The sequence below is a fragment of the Falco punctatus genome, assembly GCF_963210335.1.
Source record: "Falco punctatus genome assembly, chromosome: 6".
NCBI classification, from domain to species: domain Eukaryota; kingdom Metazoa; phylum Chordata; class Aves; order Falconiformes; family Falconidae; genus Falco; species Falco punctatus.
In genome coordinates, this window is record NC_137585.1 from 54402638 (window position 1) to 54424634 (window position 21997).

The window sequence follows — 21997 nt, forward strand, 5'->3', positions numbered from 1 at the left end:
CCAAACAATGTATTGACCTATATAGGAAGGTTAGACTGTGAATGCTTCTTAGAATGACCAGTTATTTTGTCATGACTTTGTATAATGGAGATCGTGTTCTCAGTTTAAAGCTGTGAATGCTATGTTACTTTCAAAATCGTGGAAGCTTTTTTCATATCAGTCATAACCATTGTGGGTCAGTTGCTTCCAAAGGGGAAATTATTTGTACTGCCCATGAAATTTTAGCATACTAATACTCAGTAAAATCAGCAAATCACCTGGATCTCACTACTTCTTTAAGGTAGAAACTCCTTTATCTGCCTTTTGAGATGCAGAAGGACAAATTCATCCTCAGATTTCAATAGTTAAAACATGTGTGTGTTGACTTGACTTTTTTTGTTCTAGCCGTGGCCGTGAATGTTATTTCAGGTTACCTGAGGGTCCTCAGGAAATGCAAATTTCGTACAAAAGTGGGTGAAAGCTAGTTCATGCTTTGGCCAGCTACAACAACCTCCTGCTTTTCTTTTTTTTTTTTTTACTTTCTGTTCTTAACTGGCTCAAGCACATAGCAGCCACCATCATAGTCTCCTGTGCTGCTCTTAACTTGCTTGTGTCTTACCTTTGAATCTGTCCAGTGACTACATTATTCCCTCTGAGTAGTTCTTGCATTATTTTCTTCGGTGTAAGATTACGGAATAGTTGCTCGTATGTCTTGTCAGGAGTTTTTCTTCTATCTTATACTTTTGTCTGTAGTCCCTGCATGTAAGGAGATGACTAACTGTACCTGTAGATTTGGGTCACATCCTAGCATTGATTTGCTCCTACTGCTGCCGTTAGATTTTCGTACAATGGCCACATCTTATACTTTTACACAATGTTTTAATTGGAGATATGAATAATGAACAGAGCTAGCAGAGATCTTTTTGTCAGTGTGGGCTTGTCTCTTCCCAGACCACTGTGTCTTCCACTTTACATGAGGAAGTGTTTTTAAGAGGAATAGACAAAGACTATTTTTCATGGCCATTCCCATGTAAATAAACAACTCACTTCATTTGTTCAGTGGTTTGCTCTCCCATCTGTGAAAGTAAGGGTACAGGACCTCTACCTCACAAGTACATTGTAACTATAAAACCCATTAATAATTTTAATCACAGTCATATATATACTCACGCTTATTTGTAGATAGAGGGTGAAATGCAGACCATTTGATTTATCTATACTGCCTGTGCCTCCAGATATCTAAGGCAGCCATCTTCAGGAAATCAGAGGTAATAACTGAAAAGTTACACATGTGGGAGAAGGAAAATCCTTTGTGCAGAAAACAGTGGTGACACTGCAGTATAAAAATGTCTTTGGTATATTGTAGCTGGAATGCTTAGCCTTTTTAAGAGTAAATGATGAAATAGTGGTGGTTGGGATATCAGGTAGTTTTTGTAACAGACAGTCTCTCCTTGTGTAGATGCTGCAGCTGTGGCAGCTACAATCTGTTTCCTATTGGATTTTTAACTCAACAGTTCTTTATGTGCTTTTCAGGTAAATTATGTAGAAAAGCGGCAGTGAGGCTGTAGTTCCAATATAGTGATGTTTTAATTGCATGGTTTTCAGCAGTGAATCATGTCAACATTTCCTCTTTGTACAAATAACTTCCATTGTTTACCTGTGCATGTAGGTGATTAATATTTGGTCATGTATTATCTAGCTATGACAGGCTTTTCTGGTCGTATGGACTTAAAGATAACAATAACAGAACGTCTGACTTGTTCTCGATTTGTTGTAACTATGTTCACACTGTCATGGTTTTCTGACATATTTCCTCTGTTGTTCCTATGTACTTGTGGTGTACTGAATAGGTTCTGTTGCAGTGGCTTTAAGTAAAATAATAAAAGTAAAATGATTCATTCAGTAATGTTTGCTTATATATGTTATTTTCTTAAAATACTTTATTTGCAGATCTAAATACTGTACTTGGAGTTTTTACCCTTTCATTTACTATTTTATTTAGTGATTCATTTACTTTTTTACTTAATGACTTGATTAATCAAGTTTTTTTTCTTGAGTTGCTGTAAATCTTAAAGGATGGTGTTTGGAGCCTGTTTCTACTTGACATTCATTTGGAATCTTGTTTTTTATTATTGTTGCTAATCACAGTGGTACTGTTACATGCTTACTTGTCATGCTTTCAATTTTTTAGTTTGGAAATGCTGGACAAAGTAGAGCCACCTACGATTCCTGAAGGCTATGCCATGTCAGTGGCATTTCACTGTTTACTGGATCTTGTCCGTGGTATCACTACCATGATTGAAGGAGAGCTGGGAGAGGCAGAAACAGTCGGTCAAACCACAACAGAGACATCTTCATTACCGGTGCAGTCTTCAGAGCAGCAAGTCTTGCAGTCTGTATCTGACCAATCAGAGAAAGAACTAGGTATTTGAAAATGCACATACTGTGTAAAATACTGGGTTTACATAAAGCAGGATTAAAGTAGTTCATGCTTTTTTTGCTGAAATTTATTGTTTCTAAATCATACATACAATCTTTTAATGAATTGGTTTTGTGGGGGTTTTTTTGTAACGGAACAGCGGTAGTCTCTAAAAAAGATGCTTGATGTACTGTCTCTGTCCTATAGCACCTTAGCCATAGACTCCTTATGGTCAATTAATACTGTTCTACAGGTATGTACATGGTATGTGAGGGGGAGGTAACAGGCATTCTGTTCTCCACAACTTCTGTTGTGCCTTGTCCTTAATTCTGTTTAACACTGAGATCCAAGGTCACAAGAGGCAACGTGGCTGAGAGGAATGTGGCAGTTACAACCATATTAAAAGAAAAATGTAGTTCTAGTAACAAGATAAAAAGATAAACATTTTAATTAAGAGATTTTAAATATGATTGAAGTATTTAGGGAAGAACTTATTTAAAAACTGACGTAGTATGAACTGAAGTTTGTATTTGTGCAGCATATGAGGAGGCTGTATATGTACGTACAGAAAGATTTGTGTCTCAAGAGTGATTTTAGCTTGTGTCCCGGGAAGCCGGGACGGTAGCGCTGAAGTTTGCACCGGGGCACGGGCGGCACAGGGACAGGGGACGCCGCTCGGCGGTGAGGAGCTCTCCGTGGTGCTGCAGGCACACTGGCTGGGCGGGGCCGGGCGGGGGGCAGCGAGGGAGCTGGGAAAGGGATGCGGGCACATTATAAATCTGTTAGACCTTCTCCACACACCCCCACCCCTACACAAACCACCCCCCACCCCCACCCCTTAAGAATGATAAAATATGGAGAATTATACATACCACGGGGGGGAGGATTTTTCCTTCACTGCAAAATTTCAGTGAGTTTCTTTTCCCACATCTGTGCGCTTCTGAATGCTTTTTTTTACAGACAAATATTAAAAATAGTTATATATACCTTTCTAAGGGGTTTTTTGAGTGTAATTTAGAATAAGTATTGTCTTGATGACATTTTTTACTTTATGGATGTTACTTTAAAGGCAGCTGTTTAAATGGTATTGATGTGAGGGTGTCTGTGTGTACACATATATGTGTTTGTGTAAACGTACATATAAACCCACACTTTCAAAGATGCAGTAGCAAGCATTTTGTTTGTGATATAATTGAAGCTATTAAGTAAAACACTGTGTTTCTGCTTATAAACAAATATATGTTTTTCTTTCAAGTTAGCAGAGCTGTCTGGGAAGAAATGGTAAATGCTTGTTGGTGTGGTCTTCTGGCTGCTTTATCCCTCCTACTTGATGCCAGGTATTAGGTCTTTCATTTCTCTTGATTTTTCAAAGATGAGATTCCCAACTGTACTTTGAACTGACTTTTGATACCAGTCAAATTGACAGTTGTATGAGTGTACACTGTTCATGGCACGTAAGCAGTTTGTGGGTTAGTGATGGCTAGACAGGGTGAGGCTGTGTTAAGTTGAGTACGAGATACAGAGATCTCCAGAAGTCTAGCATCAGCTTTTGATGCACTTCAGTATAGCACAATTAATTAGATTGGCTTGCTTTTAAACGATTTATATTATTTTTATTCCTTTTTACTTTGAATGTTTCAATACATTGAAGTGATTCTACTCATTTTCTGATTACTGGTGATAAAAGCCTAAATAATGTCTCAGTACTCATTAGTACTATGCAGTCTCTGAAGTGGAAAAGCCGTTTACTAGGTGATAACTTTGGTAACTTAATTGTCTCTTTCAAAGCATCTGTTGTTATCAAATGCCATTTTCTAAAATTAATGTTACATATCTCCTCATAGTTTTCTTTGCCAAATCATTCAGAACTGAAGATCAATTTTACAGGAAGTGGTTCTGAAGTATTTTGTTGATTGGTTATGCTTGTTCTTCAGTATTTATAGTGCTGACAGGTTTAAAGTAGCTGTTCTCATTGTTTTCAATTTTGGTTAGCTGCCTGCTTCTGTGCTGTGGATTAGTTCTTGATAAATGATGTGTACTCTTTCAGCACTGATGAAGCTGCCACTGAAAATATTCTAAAAGCAGAATTGACTATGGCTGCACTTTGTGGAAGACTGGGTCTTGTAACATCAAGAGATGCCTTTATCACTGCCATTTGCAAAGGATCCTTGCCTCCTCACTATGCCCTTACTGTATTAAACAGCACAACTGCAGCTTTGTCTAGCAAATGTAAGTATATAGGTTTTCCTTAATTTTGTTTCCATGTATTGTCCTGTAAACCTAAATTTTCTTGGGATGTGATTCCAAAGATACACAACTGTAGTATATGGCTGTCTTAAATTATGTTGGAATCCTCAGACAAGACCTAGACTGCCTGCTTTCCAGAATTGGTTAGTCTTGCTGCATCTGCTGGGTATCTTTCTAGTCAACCTAAAACTTCCTGAATACGTGGTGTATGTCAGAAGTTCATATTCTAAGGCGATCTGTCTATCATCCTAAAGATCTGTTAGGATATGTAAATAAGGTATTCAGATTCTGAAAAGCTCTCCGGGCAACTCGGATACTTAAGAGTTGGCTAAAACATCCTGCATTCGTCGTGTTCTACAGTCTTCTGTACAATTGTTGAGTGATGGTAGTACTTACTGCATAAACAGAAGATCTCAAGTTCTGGGTTCTGTTCAGCTTACAAGTTGAATTGATGCTTCCTACATCCTGAGAGAATGTTGTAATTTATAGGATATGCCTGTTGAGGATGTACTTTGTTTATAATTTTAAAAATTAATTACTATGTAGCAAGAAATGTAACTACCTAGAGACTATGCAGGTGGATCTAATATTAGACCTTTTAATATAAAACAAAAATACCTTAGTGTGGGAACAAGGACCAGCACCTTTACTCCAGCCCACGAACCAAGTGTATTATTATTAGATCTTAAGTCTGTGAAGCAATATGCATGACTGAGCTACAGGGATTTCTGCGGAAATGAAGCAATGAACTTACTTTATGTAGGTTACCCTTCTTTTTACCGGTGAGTTACAAAATAGCTGTCCTGAAGTCCTGTACTGGAAAAACATCATGACATAGCATTTGCACGAGTACAATTGTAGCACACAGTGATACCATTTACACACAGTTACCACAGATGACAGAGTTGAGACATAGTCTAGTGCTTGTATCTTGGTGCGAATACTCCAGTCTCAATGTATTGCAAGCCATATCTAATAGTTAGCAAGTCAGGGTAATTACTGCCTCCTTTAACTCCATAAGGCAATGACATAATAATCTAAATATAACTAAAGGTCTCAAAGTGAGCTACCTTATAACTAGTACTGTGCAAAAATTCTCTGGAGTGTGTTTGCCAGAAGGTGGTTGCTACTACAAGTAAGTACTGTATTTTAAACTTAGATTTTTTTTCTTTTCAATTTTCCTGTAGCGTATTCCATTCAGGGACAGAATGTTCAGATGATTAGTCCCTCAAGCGAATCTCATCAGCAGGTTGTAGCAGTAGGGCAGCCCTTAGCTCTTCAGCCACAAGGAACCGTAATGGTAAGTACAACTTGTAAGTGATCTCAGCCTGCTTAACTGCTTCTTTCTGCATCTCACTGTCTCTCAAAAATAGGCAACAGATACACAGCATTCTTACAAATACTGGTTATCTGAAATATTGTGTTAAACTTTTAATTTGGAACAGCCCCGGACAGCAATGTTCTCTGGCTGTAAGAAAGACTTACTCTTGTTTTTCATCTGACACTTAGCTCAGCAGCTCCCATCCATTCTGTCTGAAAAACCTTAGATCTCAGTTCCATTATGTGCCTGTGTGTGAAGGTTCGCTTACATGATTTTTTTTTTAAGATAGACTCTGGTTTTGTGGAGAAGATGCACTTATAGTGGGAGTACTTGAATTTGTGTTCTTGGTGATGATGTGAAACTGGGAGGAGAGGGCAGCGACCAAATTGTATTCGACCCCCCAGCAAGATAAGACTAAGAGAAGAAGGAGAGATACTGAACTACTCTAAAAAAGATATATTGCATCAGTGCAAACAAAATGTAATCTTTAAGCTAATTAGTAAAAAAGTGCATTGTTATTGTAGAATAGTAAAATAGTAAAATATTGTAGAATAGTAAAAATTGTGTGGTCATTTGGTGGTTTGGTTTGTTTTTTTTTTAGCTGACTTCAAAAAATATACAGTGTATGAGGACACTACTCAACTTAGCTCACTGCCATGGAGCCGTTCTTGGTACGTCGTGGCAACTTGTCCTGGCTACTCTTCAGGTAAACCAGGAAATATTTATACCTTGCTTTTATGCCTGGCTTTTTTGCTGTAATTTGGTTTTAGGTTTTCATGTGAGCAATAGAATAAGCTTTGATTCTACTTATGGTGTACTTTGAATTGCCTTGATTAAGTACTGTAGCATTTCCCTTGAATTCTGTTTGGCTGGAAGGCTGCCGGGTCTAGCTCAAGTACAGTGTTAATTTTCTCTCTGCCTGAAAAGGCTTTTCTGCTGAAAACGATCCTTTTGTATTTCAGCATCTTGTGTGGATTCTGGGACTGAAGCCTGGTGTTGGGGGTGCGTTAAAACCTGGAAGAGCTGTAGAAGGGCCCAGCACAGTAAGCATGATTGTTCATTTTACTGTTAATGATTATGCACTAATTTTTATTGCAATGGATAAGACATTTCTGTCTCTTTTTCAAGGTTCTGACTACAGCAGTTATGACTGATCTCCCAGTTATATCCAACATACTTTCAAGGCTTTTTGAAAGCTCACAGTAAGAAACCTTATAATTAAAATAATGTATATATATCAAACTTGGCAGTGTTTTGATAGCTGTTATTTTTCAGGTACCTTGATGATGTGTCTTTACATCACTTAATAAACGCTCTTTGCTCCTTGTCTCTGGAAGCCATGGATATGGCCTATGGAAACAATAAGGTAGAGTTCTTTATTTTCTTTTTAGATGGTTTTGTGAAACAGGCAGAAGACTTGAATGTTTATCCTTTATACTATTTCTCATATTAAGACAGTAATACATTTGTTACTCTAGAGTAAAAAACAAATTAGGAACCAGAGGATGTCTTGTTTACAATGGTTCATATGGTTACTAAATTCTCTGAACATTCTCATTGTGTTCCTGCTATGTATTTTGCTAACTAAGGAATGTCATGTGTTTCCATTAATCAGATTATGGGTGGATAAAACTTTTTAAAGCCCTTGTAATTTCAGAAGTTAGGGGGTTTGAATAGCACAGTATGTTCTGTGAGTGCTCATATTAATTTCAGTTTTCTTTTATAATATACTTAAGAAAAAGCCATACAATTTAGATATTAAAAACCCCCTGATAATTCATATTTACTTGGGAAAATGATAGTATTCCTGTCAGCCTCAGTAAACAACCTTTAGCTCTGAAAGGTTAAAGACCCTGCGATTGAATAAAATGGATTATATATTCTCCTTGTCATAATCTAATCCCAGAGGAGGGTTTCTAAAAATTCTTACTTGATCTATTATGCTAGAGATAATGATGTCAGAAAATATCCTTTATAATATTTGACAATTGCAGTAACACAGAATGAATTAAAATAAGCAAAGTTTGCATTTAAAATCGGTAGAAGATGAGAATAAAGAATCATCAGAAATGGAAACAGAAAATAATTCCAATGCAACAGTCATTTTGACTATATGTTGATTTTTTAAAAAATAATTTAAGAAGCATATCACAGGTGTTTGCAGAGTATTTGATGAACGAGGAATTTATGAAGCCAATGGAAGATAAAACGTAAGGGGATTCTTAAATATTCTGTATTGTTTGCTCATATATAACTTCAGCTTTAAAAGCTGTGATGGGAAAAAGGCTGTTTTTCTAGTAAAATATGTTGTAAAACTGGTTAGAGGGAGGACTGTGTAAAAAGAAGAGTTTTGAAAGGAATACCAGTGCTCTGACTATTGTCAAACTTGGAGAAAACTTATGAAAGAATGAAATTATGAAAGAATATTCTTCATGGTATGGTGTTGCTACCGCCTTGTGGCTTCTCACAAAGTACTGCAGATGCTGTGGAAACTTCCTGGCCCTGCTACCTAAACTGTTGTGACAGCATTCACAGTCTACAAAACACAGTACTTCAGTGAGATTAATTGCACATTAATTTATTAATTACAATGTAGCAAAAAGCTCTGACATTATCTGAGTTACCTCAAAGTCATGTCTTCAAATTCCATTTTATTAAGGAACCATCGCTTTTTGCTGTTGCTAAATTACTGGAAACAGGACTAGTCAACATGCACAGGATAGAGATTCTTTGGAGACCTCTGACCGGTCATCTTCTGGAGGTAACTAATTGCTTTTATTAGTTATACTAGAATTTAGTTTGTATTAATAAAGATATTGTGGGAATGCATTTTTGAAGTGTATTTTTTAAAAAAAATCTGAGCAGTATTTAAATGTTTTTGTTTATGCACTTCTTTTTTTGCAACTTGAATGCATCACAATTTGAATTTTTAAGTGAATTAACGTATTTAAATTCCAGTATTTTAATATCTTATTGACTTTGTCTTTTATGGTGCGGTCAGTCTTTGTATGTTTAAAACACTGCAGTGTTTAAAATTATCAATTTATTATACTTCATATGTGTTTTTAATTAAGGTTACATAAATGGGTTTCACTTTGGATTCACATAGTACAAATATCTAGGAATATTTTAAGATACAGTTTTCTGTCCTTACCAGATAGATTTAAGCCATTAGTTTTACTAACAAAGGGTTTTGAATGTTCTCTTTAAGAAAACATTGTACAAATATAAAAACAGATGTCATAATCCTACTTAAATTTCTTAAGTATTTTAACTTCAACATGAATTATATGCTCCATCAAGAAAAAAAAATCTTAAATTTTTAATGTGAAACTAAAAACAAGTGATAGAATGTAATTGTATTTTAATTCTCTGCAAAGATACGTAGAAGAATGAAATACAAGAACAGGGCTTGATTTAAAGTGGGTAAAGGAGAAAGATTTTCTTCCTCATTTTCCAGAACGTAACAGACACTTCCACAGAACCAGTGCATTATTTCAAATTAAGGATTTGCCATCTCTAACATTATTTATGGAGATTATCTCCACATAATCTTTTATCTAGGAGAAGAAATTTGGATACTTGGGGGGTTTAAAGACTTGAGCAGAGGCATCTCTTTTTCTTTTCTTTTTTTCCCTTTCCAAGACAATAACGTTCACTGTCCACATCTCGGGACTCTTTGTTTTCATCTAGTAAGCAGTCTGTTTCAGTCTGCTATCTATTGTGGGTATTTGTCACTGTTTTGTAGGAAATACACAGTCTATTTAAATTTCTTTTAAAGTACTGCCCTATTTCCTTTTAAACCTGTCACTGAGGTACAGTAAGGAAGAAGAAAACACCAGCTGCAAATTCAATTAAATAGAACCTGAGGGGAAGAATTTGTTCTGTCTCTGGAACTGATTAGCTGGTCAGATTCAGAGCATCACGAAGTAGTTAAAATTCTCTTTTTCTTCTATAGGGTAACAAAAATATAAGTAATTCAGGAAAGTAGTTATTTCTTGTCTGCATTTTGTAACATGAAGCTAGCTTTACTTCATTGTCCTCCTTTTCAGTTTGGTTAGTGGCTGATAAGGCAATGGTCCATAAAACCATCAGCCTTCCTTATGATCCTGCCTTGGACACTGATTCTGGATTCTCACACCGTCTGAGCTAGGGCTGGCAGGGTGGGTGGAAATAATTATGTAGAGGTCAATGAAACATAGACTTATTTCTTTGAGGGTGATGTATCATATATGGGAGTACAGTTCATACTAGGTATCTATGCAATGGATTTGCACAATGTTTTAATTTTTTCTATTCTAAAAAAAGCAATTAACAAAACTATTAGATTTAGATAACTAGAAGACAAAGAGAAATGAAGTCAAACGTTTGAAACTTAAGCTTGAAATACTGTTCACTACTGTTTTGTCAAGTTTTTGAAATAATGAAGTGTAAAGCTTATTCTACATTCACTATGTACTTTTTGTATTTGAGAATACAGAAGAGCAGACACTTTCTATGTTAGCTACTGTCACGCTAAACAGTGCGTGAAAGATGAAACTGAGTTTTATAGTAGCTTAAGGCTAAGTTAAATATGAGAGTTTCAGGCATTCATTGAAGAGATGTTTGGTGCTTTTTAATCAATCATTATCTGAATTAGCAGTTAATATATTCATTTTGGAAAATATATTGGCTTGGAGTGCTGTGGTTTTCATTATGTTTCCTTCTGTGTCTTTCACTGCTTCCTATTGCTTCCTTATTCAGAAGGTATGTCTGTCCAAAAGATAAACATTTTTTTATTATTAAACCTAATTTTATTATCTATAGATATATTGTATTGTTATAAAAATAATACCTATGTACATTCTAATATAATTAAAATATCCATTTTTTATATTACTTGTATTCAAATCTTGGTTAAATAAAAGTGACTTTAAAAAAAATATTGCTGTGTTTTCAGGTCTGTCAGCATCCAAACTCGAGAATGAGAGAATGGGGAGCAGAAGCTTTAACTTCTCTCATTAAAGCAGGACTGACATTCAGCCATGATCCTCCATTATCTCAAAATCAGGTAAAGTAAGTTTAAAAGCAGCTGCTTTCCTCCTTTTCTGGAACTTAAAATGAACATGAAATCAAAATCTTCCCTAGAGGAAGTTTTCAACAGTTCAACGAATAAGAGGCATTCATACAGCAACTTTACTATTGAGTTTATAAAGCCTACAGCTGTAATGTTCAGATGTAACTATTGAGAATAACCTTATGCATTCTAATGAACTGCTCTCCTTCCTTTTTCAAATGCGTAACAAAGAGTAGTGATGCTTGCATACAATGTCCGTTTGTTAGAACAAGTTATGGATCACCCTCATGAGTGCAAAACGATTCCAGAATGTTTAGAAGTATATATGTGATGTGATGGCAGGTAAAAAATAAATTGCCTAACCTCCTAAATCACAGCTATTTAATCCATTATTAATAAAATGTTCTCATAATTTTACTGATATTCAATGGATAGTTTTTTCAAGGTCTCTTTAGTAGGAAGCTGGGTCTAGCCCTGCTGGGTGAGCATAAAGTTGCATGGTGGTTTTTACAGCAGCATGCTGTAGTTACTTCCTGAGGGACCTGGAGAACAGGTTGGGGGGAGGGGTGGTTGTCAGGGAGGAGGAGAAAAAAATGTAGATCTTCTGATGAGATCCTTTAAAACAATTTTTTAGAAAGGCCAGTCTGACACTGAATTTGAGCATGTAATGAATGAGTTACTGAATTCATTTAATAAATCTTCAGTTGGTACTGTATGTTTTCACTTGCTATACGTAAAAATAATTAAGGTTCAGTTAAATTTTAGCATCCTTAATATGTTTTTTTGTTGACTTTTAGAGACTGCAGTTGCTTTTATTGAATCCACTAAAGGAACTGTCAAACATCAGTCATCCTGATATCAGGATCAAGCAGCTGGAGTGTGTGCTACAGATTTTGCAAAGTCAGGGTGACAGCTTAGGACCTGGTTGGCCATTGGTGCTTGGAGTTATGGGGGCAATCCGAAGTGATCAGGGGTAAGTGGTGGAAATGAAATTTAGAAATCATGTAAGGTAAGAATAATAGAAATAATTCTGCTTTTTTTTTTTCTTACTTTAAGAGCCACTTTGATAATAGCCATAACTTACATTGTCATTTGTAGCTTGTGAACAATTTTATTCAACGCAAATATACCTTTTAATTTGTCCTGTAGCACACTTTTATTTTACTGAATTAATCTGTCAGAAGACCACAGTATTATTCCACTCTATGCTCTCCTGTGGTCAGCATGCAGTATATCCTGAGGAGTACTCCTTGCGCCAATTAATTTGATGTTAACCAGCTGCTGGACATAGCTCTGGTGCTTGCAGATAATTCTGTTTGACTTAGCTGTTGCTCACAGTTCCTCTGTTCTTTCTTTTTCTTCTTTAATCTTTGGGTAGTCTCTAGTATGTGTTGTCATCTGAACGCTCTCTTTTTCTGTTGAAGCCTTCCTCTCTAAATGGCTACTGGTAGCACAAGGATGGAAGTTTATTTACTTGCTGTGGGTGAGTCCCTTGACTGACTAACAGCTGACTGTTGCCAACAGAGAGGGAATGTTACTGGACTGGTTCTCTTGCCCACAAGGGAAAGCAAGAGGTGAAGTTGCAAGGAGTATTTTTCAAATGAGCAGTGAAATGAACATCTGCCCCTAGAACTATAAGCACCAAGAACCATACCCATACATTTAGACCACATTATTCCTTCTTTGGTGCTAGTCAAGACTAGCACCAAGATAGGTCATCAAATAACTCTGGTATCAGAACAATTCACCTTGGTGTGTCTCTTTCACCTCATCTTAGCTTCTGGCCATACAAAGACCTCCTAAAGCCCCTTGCAATGCTTGAAGGATTTGGTGTTGTACCAGCATTGTTTGCTCTGGCAGTAGTACTCAACAAAATCCCCAAGGATGTTGACATTCCTGGTTGTGAACATCCTCTTTTTGGTAACCGTGCTTCCTTTGGTACCTGCTGTTCCCACAGTGAGTGCGGTGTGTTCTGTGGTTCCTACATGCATGTTGGTTTTCACTGTTGTTAATGGATGAGAACCAACACGGATTCCTTCTGAAGACAGTCTTCAGATCCCGTTACATTTTAAACCCATGCCTCACTGGCCAATATCTCAAGATGTTACTAAGATCTTGTGTAATATCTTCATCTCCTCCTAAAAAGCGTATAGACTAATCTACTTTTCTTCAACTACGTAGTACTGTTTGCCCACATCGTATCAACTACGGTAGGGGGAAACAAAATCAAGCAAGCTTCCTTTTTGTTGGGAAACAACTGAATTTCTTACCTCACTTACAGCTGTGAGTGCAAGATGTGGGCACTGTTATCATACTTCATATTTAAACTTACTAACCGTGAGACTTTCTTCACAAATGTCTTCCCTCTGGTCAGTGAAAATCCTGGACTCCAGGACAGAAATCCTTTTACCTTCTAGGAGAACTTGCAAAGCTGCTATAAATACAGAAGATGCTATTTGAGAGCCAGTGATAACACTGGTCACTTCTTGATGGTGTGGTACTAGCCTGCCAAACAAAAGGAAGTCTGATTTTGAAGATTTTTTTCAACGGGATGCCCCTTTTTATTTTAAGGATAGATAAACCTCAATCTTAAGTTTCCAAGCTAAGCTTAAGTTTCTTGCATTTGTGTTTACCTTTTCCATGGCCACCTATAACATCAAGGACAGTTTTAGGTTTTGAAGAGCTGTATTGCTGTTGCCATTTGCGTGAAGGACTTTGAAACCTTCCTCCAAACACATAGTGTGGGACATAAATTGGGAAATGAACTGTTTTAAATTTGTTCTAGCAGCCTTGCATTTGAAGATTGGAAAGAGAGTTTACTTTCCCATTAACTCAGCTCTTCAAAATGTAGTATAACTGTACTTCCATTTCCTGCCTTCTTTCTCTCTTGAGAGTCCTTGAAGGTCACATACCTCTGGAACTTTGTAGTGGAGGGGGAACTGCAGTTTCACTTTATAGACTCCTGTAATGAATATGAGAGAAGGTGGCGTATAAGCGTTTCCTCCATGAGTATAAAGCAATGATAAATCCTTTGATCTTATGTCGTAGGATGGGTGTCTCTCTGCAGTGTTAGAGAATTAGTAGTTTTACCATTATGGTCCATGTGAAGTTTCTTGTGCATTCCTCTGGCTTCTCCCATATCATGTTGGCTGTTACGATACAGTGGAAATGGCCCACCTATGATTTTCATTTTGAATTAATTGAAAAAATTACTATTTTATTTAGAATTCTGAAATACGTAACTGACATATCTGTATTCTGATTTTTTCCCTGCGATATGTATTCTGAAGGACGCTAAGTTTCTGTATCACAAACTTTCTGAATTTTTTATTTCATATGTTGAATATTAAGCATGAAAAAAACCTACTCTTTAGTGAAATTGAAATGCATCTTCCCTATTTTGTGTAATCTAGAGTCCACCAATCCTTTTGGTTCCTTCATTTTGTGTCTCACTAAACAAGGTTTTTGTTTTAGATGACTGTGCTGCTTCTGAGAGCTCCTTTTTATAAACCTTTTCTATGCTAAATTTTTTTAATGTTGGTATTAAGAATTTGATTCTGAAGGCAAAGTATTTATTAAAGATCTATTTAATGGCAGATATTTTGAAAAGAATTTGTCTAACATAATGTAGTATTGAAGCAACTATGACTACCATTACATTAGCTTGAATGTTTCCTAATATATAAACATGCATTTTGCCCACCTGTTTGGCATACTTTGAGTAATTTGTAACTGCTGATACAAAAAATTGTTCAGAACAGCTAAGATTATCATGTTTAAACTTAAGCTTTGTTTTTTCCATTGTTGCTTTTTTAGAATGTTTTAGCTGACACATTTGAACTAACAAGTCCCAGAACTCTAGAACATAGAAGTGGATTTCACTTTATAAAAAACTAGCTGAGGACCACGGGAGAGTCTAAACTTCGACTTCACTAGCTAATTAACAGTCTAAAATACATCAGAATTGGAAGCTTGAACTTAATGTTATATCTCAAAAAACCCTTTGAAACATTTGCATTGTTGCACATTAATGTCAAAATATTAAGTGGATTTTTTCTTTTTTTTTAATAATGCTATCTCCTGTTGTATCATATTCAAAAAATTGCTGTGCTTTTGAAGAAATTTGAAATGAGTGTGTGTGTGTGTGTGTGTTGTTTTTGTTTTGTTTTTTTAAGAGAGTCCTTAATACGGACTGCATTCCAGTGTCTTCAGTTGGTTGTGACAGACTTTCTTCCAACAATGCCATGTACTTGTCTACAGATAGTTGTTGAAGTTGCAGGAAGCTTTGGACTTCACAATCAAGAGCTAAATATTAGCTTAACTTCAATTGGTTTGTTGGTGAGTTTTATATTAACCTACAGTGATGCTGCTTCTGGCTTTCTTTGTCTTTTCTCGTTTTTTTTTTTTTTCTTAAATGAAAATTTATCTGTAGTCAATTCTACAGATGAAAGCAAAACCTATTTTTTGAGTTCTTACTGAACTCCTATGCTGGAGTTTGGAATCATATGTAAATTGAGTAGGCACAATTTATCTTTAATCTGCATGACTCCAGGGTTAAAGAAATAGTACTGTGTTGTAAGCACATTCATCGCTGTCTTATTTTTAATATGCGTTTTCCCTTTCTAGTACTTCATGTATGACTGGGGCATGAAAGCTGAGGCTAAGAAAAGTACTTTCTGCATCTCACATTACTTACGTGCTGATTGTCTTCCATCAGTACAGGGAAATTAATATCTTGATGTACTTTGCAAAATGCTTTTAAATGTGAAAATGAGAAACAGTTTATTTCATGATCATTAAGAGCATTGTAATATTTTTATTGTACAACAGCATATGTCTTATTTATTTTGTAGTGGAATATTTCAGATTATTTTTTCCAAAGAGGTGAAATAATTGAAAAGGAGCTAAACAAAGAAGAAGCAGTGTTGCAGAAACAGGCAGAAGAAAAGGGAGTGATGCTGAATAGACCTTTTCATCCTGCATCACCGTTTGACTGTCTTTGGTTATGCCTGTATGCCAAACTTGGAGAGCTGTGTGTGGATCCCCGACCTGCAGTTAGAAAAAGCGCTGGGCAGACATTGTTTTCTACTATTGGTGCTCATGGAACTTTGTTGCAACATTCAACATGGCACACAGTAATATGGAAGGTATGATGTGTAAACTTTCACTGAATATTTTTTAAATTGCATTCATATTTTAATAACCATTGACATGCTATTTTAATATCAATTAGCTAGTTTATTAAGACTTTTTAAAGATAACATATGGTGGCAGAAGTCTGATTTCTTAGGTTTCGTGGGTGGTTTTTTACACTGTCTCTTCTCTGGCCCTTAAAGCCTCTTATGAAATGTGATTTTTGTATCTTCATGAGTTCTTTCTTACTCAGGAGTTGGATAAAAAGGCTGTTCCCTTCCTATAAGAATGAATGACTCGTTTCTTTGTGCAAAAGTATAGAGACGTTTGAGGGTCATATGATTGGACTGATCTGATATTATTATTGATCTGTTGTTGCTTTGTGCTCTGTTTTGGCTCTTTTTGAGAAGATCTGTCGAATACCCTGTTCTAAATCACAGTCATGTTGGGTTATACCTTATGGAAGAATCAGGCTGTAGTTGAGTCTGCAAGTTGTATCTGTTGAGGTATCAGACATCCACTGGTTTGCTAACTTCTGTTAGTGGTAACACTGTCCTCAGTGGTTCTGATCATGCTGTTTCTAACCCTTCTCAAGTAAACAACAGTTGACTGATCCTTACTCTCACCTGTTGCAGGGACTGTTTAGAATAAGAGAATTCTCAAGAAGACACAGTGACAGAAGGGATAATGGAAAAAATTACTATGTTTTGTTATTTTACTATAAATACAACTATGTTATTTGAAAAGTTGCTTTTTTCCTCTTTTTCTGACTATTACAGGTTTTATTTCACCTGTTGGATAGGGTTCGAGAATCTTCCACCACAGCTGACAAAGAGAAGATTGAATCAGGAGGAGGCAACATTCTCATCCATCATTCAAGGGATACAGCTGAGAAACAGTGGGCTGAGACATGGGTATTAACACTGGCTGGAGTTGCAAGAATATTTAACACCAGGAGATACTTACTGCAGCCTTTAGGTAAAGTTTATACAATAACTTTAAACAGTTATTGAAAGATACAGTAATAAACTTTCTGCTTTTGTATTATTTTTTTTCAGTGAAAGTACTGGGCAAGAATCTTAATCTTAGCTTAAAAATGTGTTCTGTTGTGTCTTGCCTTAAATGTGATGAAAATTACAGTTTTTAATCCGTGTTCCTTGGGGCCAAAAGTTATAAGTACCAGTTTCTTCTTCTCTATGTACTTGAAATTAAATCTCACTAGTCACAATTCTAGGTGCCAAATAGCTTTGATTTCTGGTAGCCTGATAACAATAATAATTTTTCTGTTCTTTTGGTTGTCAGAACATATTTTTCCTCTTGTCTTTCTAAGGTTACGCAGTACTTGCCCGGAACTCTTCTGTAGCATCCGTGTGTCAAGTTTAGCAGTGTTCTTACAATATAAAGAGATCTCACTTCATTCAGTGAAGTACTGAACATTTATATTGTTCAGTTGTATGTAGTATTATTTTACAGTAGCTTGGTAAATGACCTAATGTTTAATTTCTTTAAGGAGAAAGGGAAAAAGAAGCAGGGAATGTATAGGTTGCAAAGAAAATTCCCCACTACATCAATATACTTTCACTATCCCATAGTATGCAATTAATACATATATGAACTAGAAATAAGTTGTGTTTTATTTCATTTTGGTTGTTTTTGATAGAGATATCAATACATGAATAACTATCAAGGGTATTGCTGAAATGTAGTAGATTTTAAATTATATTAGACCTGAGTTAAAATTGAATAAAAAATTAAAATATTACAGGGCTGTTTTAATTATTCAAACCCTGTAATTAGTAACATAGAAAATTGAAGGTTAAGGCTAAATTTAATGAAAAACTCAAACTCCAAAAATGTTTCTCCACAGTACAATTATCAGAGCATTTTAAAATAAATTCTTTATAACTGTATTGCATGACTATAGATTTGACCCTTAATTCTTTGTGTGTACTTCACACTTTTTGAATTCAGCAGGCATCTGGTATGTATAAGAACAAATCTGTTTCGCTATCCTGAATAAAGAAAACATTTTTTTCTGATATGGGATGTGGTATGTGATTTTTTTGCTAGCAAATTTGACATGAATTTAGATATATTATTTCTTTCCTCATATTTCATGTTCATTCTTTCTGGTTACAGTTGAACTGATAATATTCTGAAATTCATCCAAGCCATCACCTAACCTCATGACATTTTTCTGTATTAGAGTAACAAGTACATGAAAAGCCTTCTAGAGACAGGGTGGATGGGAAGGGGAATAGGAGGACAGTTCTAAGTTAATTTTTTTGCTCTTTCTTTTTTTAAATAGGAGACTTTTCCCAAGCCTGGGATGTTCTTCTTGATCACATCCAATCAGCAGCACTCAGCAAAAATAACGAAGTTTCCTTGGCTGCTCTGAAAAGCTTCCAGGAGATCTTACAAATTGTTTCTCCTGTCCGAGACTCAGAGAAACCTGATACACCACCGGCTATCAACGTTTCCGTACCTGTGGTGGTAGGGACAACAACTGCCACTAGTATTGGCAGATCATTCATGAGAACTGATTCCATAGGAGAAAGAATAGGAAGATACAATGGTTCTGAACCACCTGTAATAACAGATGAGATTGAAGATTTGAATCTTTGGTGGGCAGCCTGGAACAGCTGGTATAGGATTGGTTCAGAAAGTACAAGGCCTCCAATTACTTGTGATAAATTGACTTTCATTCCCAGCCAGCCTTTTCTTACAGCTTTAATTCAGATATTCCCAGCTCTTTACCAGCACATCAAAACTGGTTTCAGCATGGATGATCTGCAGAAGCTGGGTGTCATTTTGCACGGTGCTGTTTCGGTTCCAATCAGTTCTGATGCTTCCCCTTTCATCCTTCCATCTTACACCGAGGCAGTTCTGACAAGTTTACAGGAAGCAGTGCTTACAGCTTTAGATGTTTTACAAAAGGTAATAATGTGACTTCAAATGCGTGGTGAAAAGATAAACTACACTGTGTCTCAATTTGTCTTCTCAGAACTATAGTGTGGTGACTCAAACATGAATTTTTATATTATTTGTAATTGCACAGTGTTATTGGAACAATCAGATCTCCATTCCCGGTGCAGCCCAGGTGCTCATCATTGAAAAGAATGGTGTAATCTTTATGAAATCCACTTTTGCTTGATTGCAGAAATACCCTCAGTGTTGTGCTGTGTCTGTAGCCATTTACTTGTCTGTCTAATATTAAATTATTGTACTGTACGAAGGTCTGTACATGGAGTTGGGGGAACAGTCCCACAAACAGTATTCCTTACGTTGCCCAGGTACTGCCATAAACAAAGTCAAGAACAGTGATCATGAGAACTTCGAGTTCATACAAAATGTAATATATAAAATGTCTCTGGCAGACCGCCTGCCTTCTTGCCTGTTGTTAACCAGTTGTTTAAGCAGAAGTGCAGCATTTTCCTTAAGAAGTTCCTACTATAAAACTTACCCTCAAATAGCACCTTTCCTGGAAGTGAATCTATAAACAACAGATTAGGGTGCCCTTTTTCTGCATGGTTAAAAAAAAAAAAATTGCTTCTTTCTGGAGTTGTAAAATATCTCCTTGCAAAATACAGTGTTCATTCAGAAAACTTATTTATTCAAAAGAAACAAAGCTGATAATGATTGGGATCATGCATTTATATTGTGCTGCTTTAAAAAACCCGAAGCTTAAAATTTGCCCCAAAAAGCCTACTCAGGAAATGCTAGAGTGAAAGCTATCCATGTGATCTGACTCTATTCCTTTGGGCTTTCATTTTATGCCTACTTTGCTTAGCTGTGTGGTCATGCCGCTGCCCGCCAACTGCCCCCAAAAGGATCCTGCCCCATTTCGTTCACGGAACACATGGTGCCTACAAAATGAGCAGCAATTCAGTATCTTGTTTTCTTTTTGCTTCATGTGGATTGACTTCTCTCATACTTACTTAAACCCTAGAAGCAAGGCAGATTCATTACCTTGCAGTCATTTCTTTAGTTTATGGGTTTAATGAATATTCATTAATCTATTTTGAGAACAGATGTGTAAGGTTAGAAGTTGGTATTAAATCTCAGTTTTGTGTGTGGGAATATAAATAGCAAAGTTTTAACACCAATTGTATCCACTACATTTTCATCCTTTTCCAGTCAGGCTTGACCCTTTTGTACCCTTCCCTTTACAGCAGGTCAGCCCTGCCCTAGTCCTGCTCTCCCCACTTACTCCATGTATTCACCTCTAAGATTCTTCTGTTTCTTTGCTGGTCTCCTTATCCAGGTGTTCTTAGTTCCCAAAGGCTGCAGGCATTTGTCCTGCAGGTTTCCTGGAAGAACCCCCATTTGTGATTGGTTTTCCTCACAATACCTTCATACCTCCAGGGTTGGGATTCTAGCCCCGTGTTGGGTGCCAAAAAGAACTGTCATAGTTTAACCCCAGCTGACAAGTAAGTACCATGCAGCTGCTCACTCACTCCTCCCACCTCGCAATAGGAAGGGGAGGAGAATCAGTAAAAGGTAAAACCCATCAGCTGAGATAAGAATAGTTTAATAATTGAAATAAAGTAAAAAAGAAAAAAAAAACACCAAAAAGCACAAAACAAAGCAAGCAATAATAATTGTAATAAAAAGCAGAGGGAGAGGGGAATGAAACCCAAGGAGGAAAAAACCGAAGTGATATACAATGCAGTTGCTCACCACCAGCTGACTGACACTCAGCCAGTCCCCGAGCAGCAACCAGCAGCCCCTGGCCAGTTCCGCCCAGTTTCTATACTGAGCATGACATTCTATGGTATGGAATATCCCTTTGGCTAGTTTGGGTCAGCTGTCCTGACTTTGCTTTCGCTCGGCTTCTTGTGCAGCTGCTCACTGGCAGAGCATGGGAAACAGAGAAGTCCTTGATCTAGGGTAAGCACTACTTAGCAACAACTAAAACATTATTCTCATACTAAATCCAAACACAGCACTGTACCAGTTAAGAAGAAAATTAACTCTTATCTCAGCCAAAACCAGGACAGTATTAGTGCTTTTCAAAGAAGGGGCTACCAGAGTTTTTAAAAGGAGGAAAACCTGCGTGTTTTTTATACTCTTGATCTTGTCAAGATGTTAAACTGGTTTAGCTGAAGTTTACTTAAACAATAACAAAAGCAATAACTCCCCATGAAAAATAGAGATATCTCTATTCCCCTGTCCCAATATAAATAGTTAGTATGGCAGTTACAAGCCTTTGCAAATACAGATTAAGCTGGGGTTAAACCACGACATGGATTTACATAGGAAGGTACCTCAGTTTATACAGTAGCTCCCACCCTATCTATAGTTTGATTACTAGCAAGCCAGCACTGAAGTCAATCAAAAAATAAGTTTAAGTGTATTTGGATATCACTAAGTTCTGTGAAGTCATATGATCGCTCTTCTTGGATATATAACGCGATACAATTCACATAACAAGGCAGGCAGGCAGTACTGGTATGGAGCAAAGGCTGTCCATCACGTGGTTTTGCTGGAGGCCACAGTATCTTCTTCCTCAGTTGAAATGAATTAATATTCTCAGGAGTACTCGCAAGAGCTAGTGGAATGGTTAAGGAAGAGTATGTAAATATTTTCCATGTTCTTTGAAACAAAGTATTTCTAAAATATTTGCATGTGGGATCAGATTTAGTTTTGTTCTTTGCTGATACAGGAAGATTTGGGTCAGTTCTGATTTTCTAAGAAGTTCTGGAACAACTTGTAGTTGGAATAGCATGAAAAACCCCCAACATTTTTAAGACTGAGCCTCTGACTGGTTTAATAAAGAGATTTTATGATGTGATTGCACTAGTAAAAGATTGCAACTCGGGAATATAGCACTGGAAGGGAA

General features: G+C 36.5%; 1 protein-coding gene across 4 annotated transcripts in view; it reads left to right on the top strand.

Annotated features, from left to right (window-relative positions):
• The window catches only part of MON2 (MON2 homolog, regulator of endosome-to-Golgi trafficking), an 89414-nt gene that overhangs the window by 31369 nt on the left and 36048 nt on the right, over window positions 1–21997 (top strand). For all 4 annotated transcript variants that reach the window (XR_013928672.1, XR_013928673.1, XM_080390712.1 and 1 more), the window contains exons 12-26: window positions 2171–2403; window positions 3654–3735; window positions 4446–4627; window positions 5833–5945; window positions 6568–6672; window positions 6929–7009; window positions 7095–7168; window positions 7242–7332; window positions 8626–8727; window positions 10906–11016; window positions 11820–11995; window positions 15198–15360; window positions 15876–16169; window positions 16935–17133; window positions 18464–19092. Coding sequence is in view for 2 of the 4 variants with exons in the window: in XM_080390712.1 (XP_080246838.1) it covers window positions 2171–2403; window positions 3654–3735; window positions 4446–4627; window positions 5833–5945; window positions 6568–6672; window positions 6929–7009; window positions 7095–7168; window positions 7242–7332; window positions 8626–8727; window positions 10906–11016; window positions 11820–11995; window positions 15198–15360; window positions 15876–16169; window positions 16935–17133; window positions 18464–19092 (2635 nt within the window). In the remaining 2 variants the exon portion in view is untranslated. The remainder of the gene's footprint in view (window positions 1–2170; window positions 2404–3653; window positions 3736–4445; window positions 4628–5832; window positions 5946–6567; window positions 6673–6928; window positions 7010–7094; window positions 7169–7241; window positions 7333–8625; window positions 8728–10905; window positions 11017–11819; window positions 11996–15197; window positions 15361–15875; window positions 16170–16934; window positions 17134–18463; window positions 19093–21997) is intronic.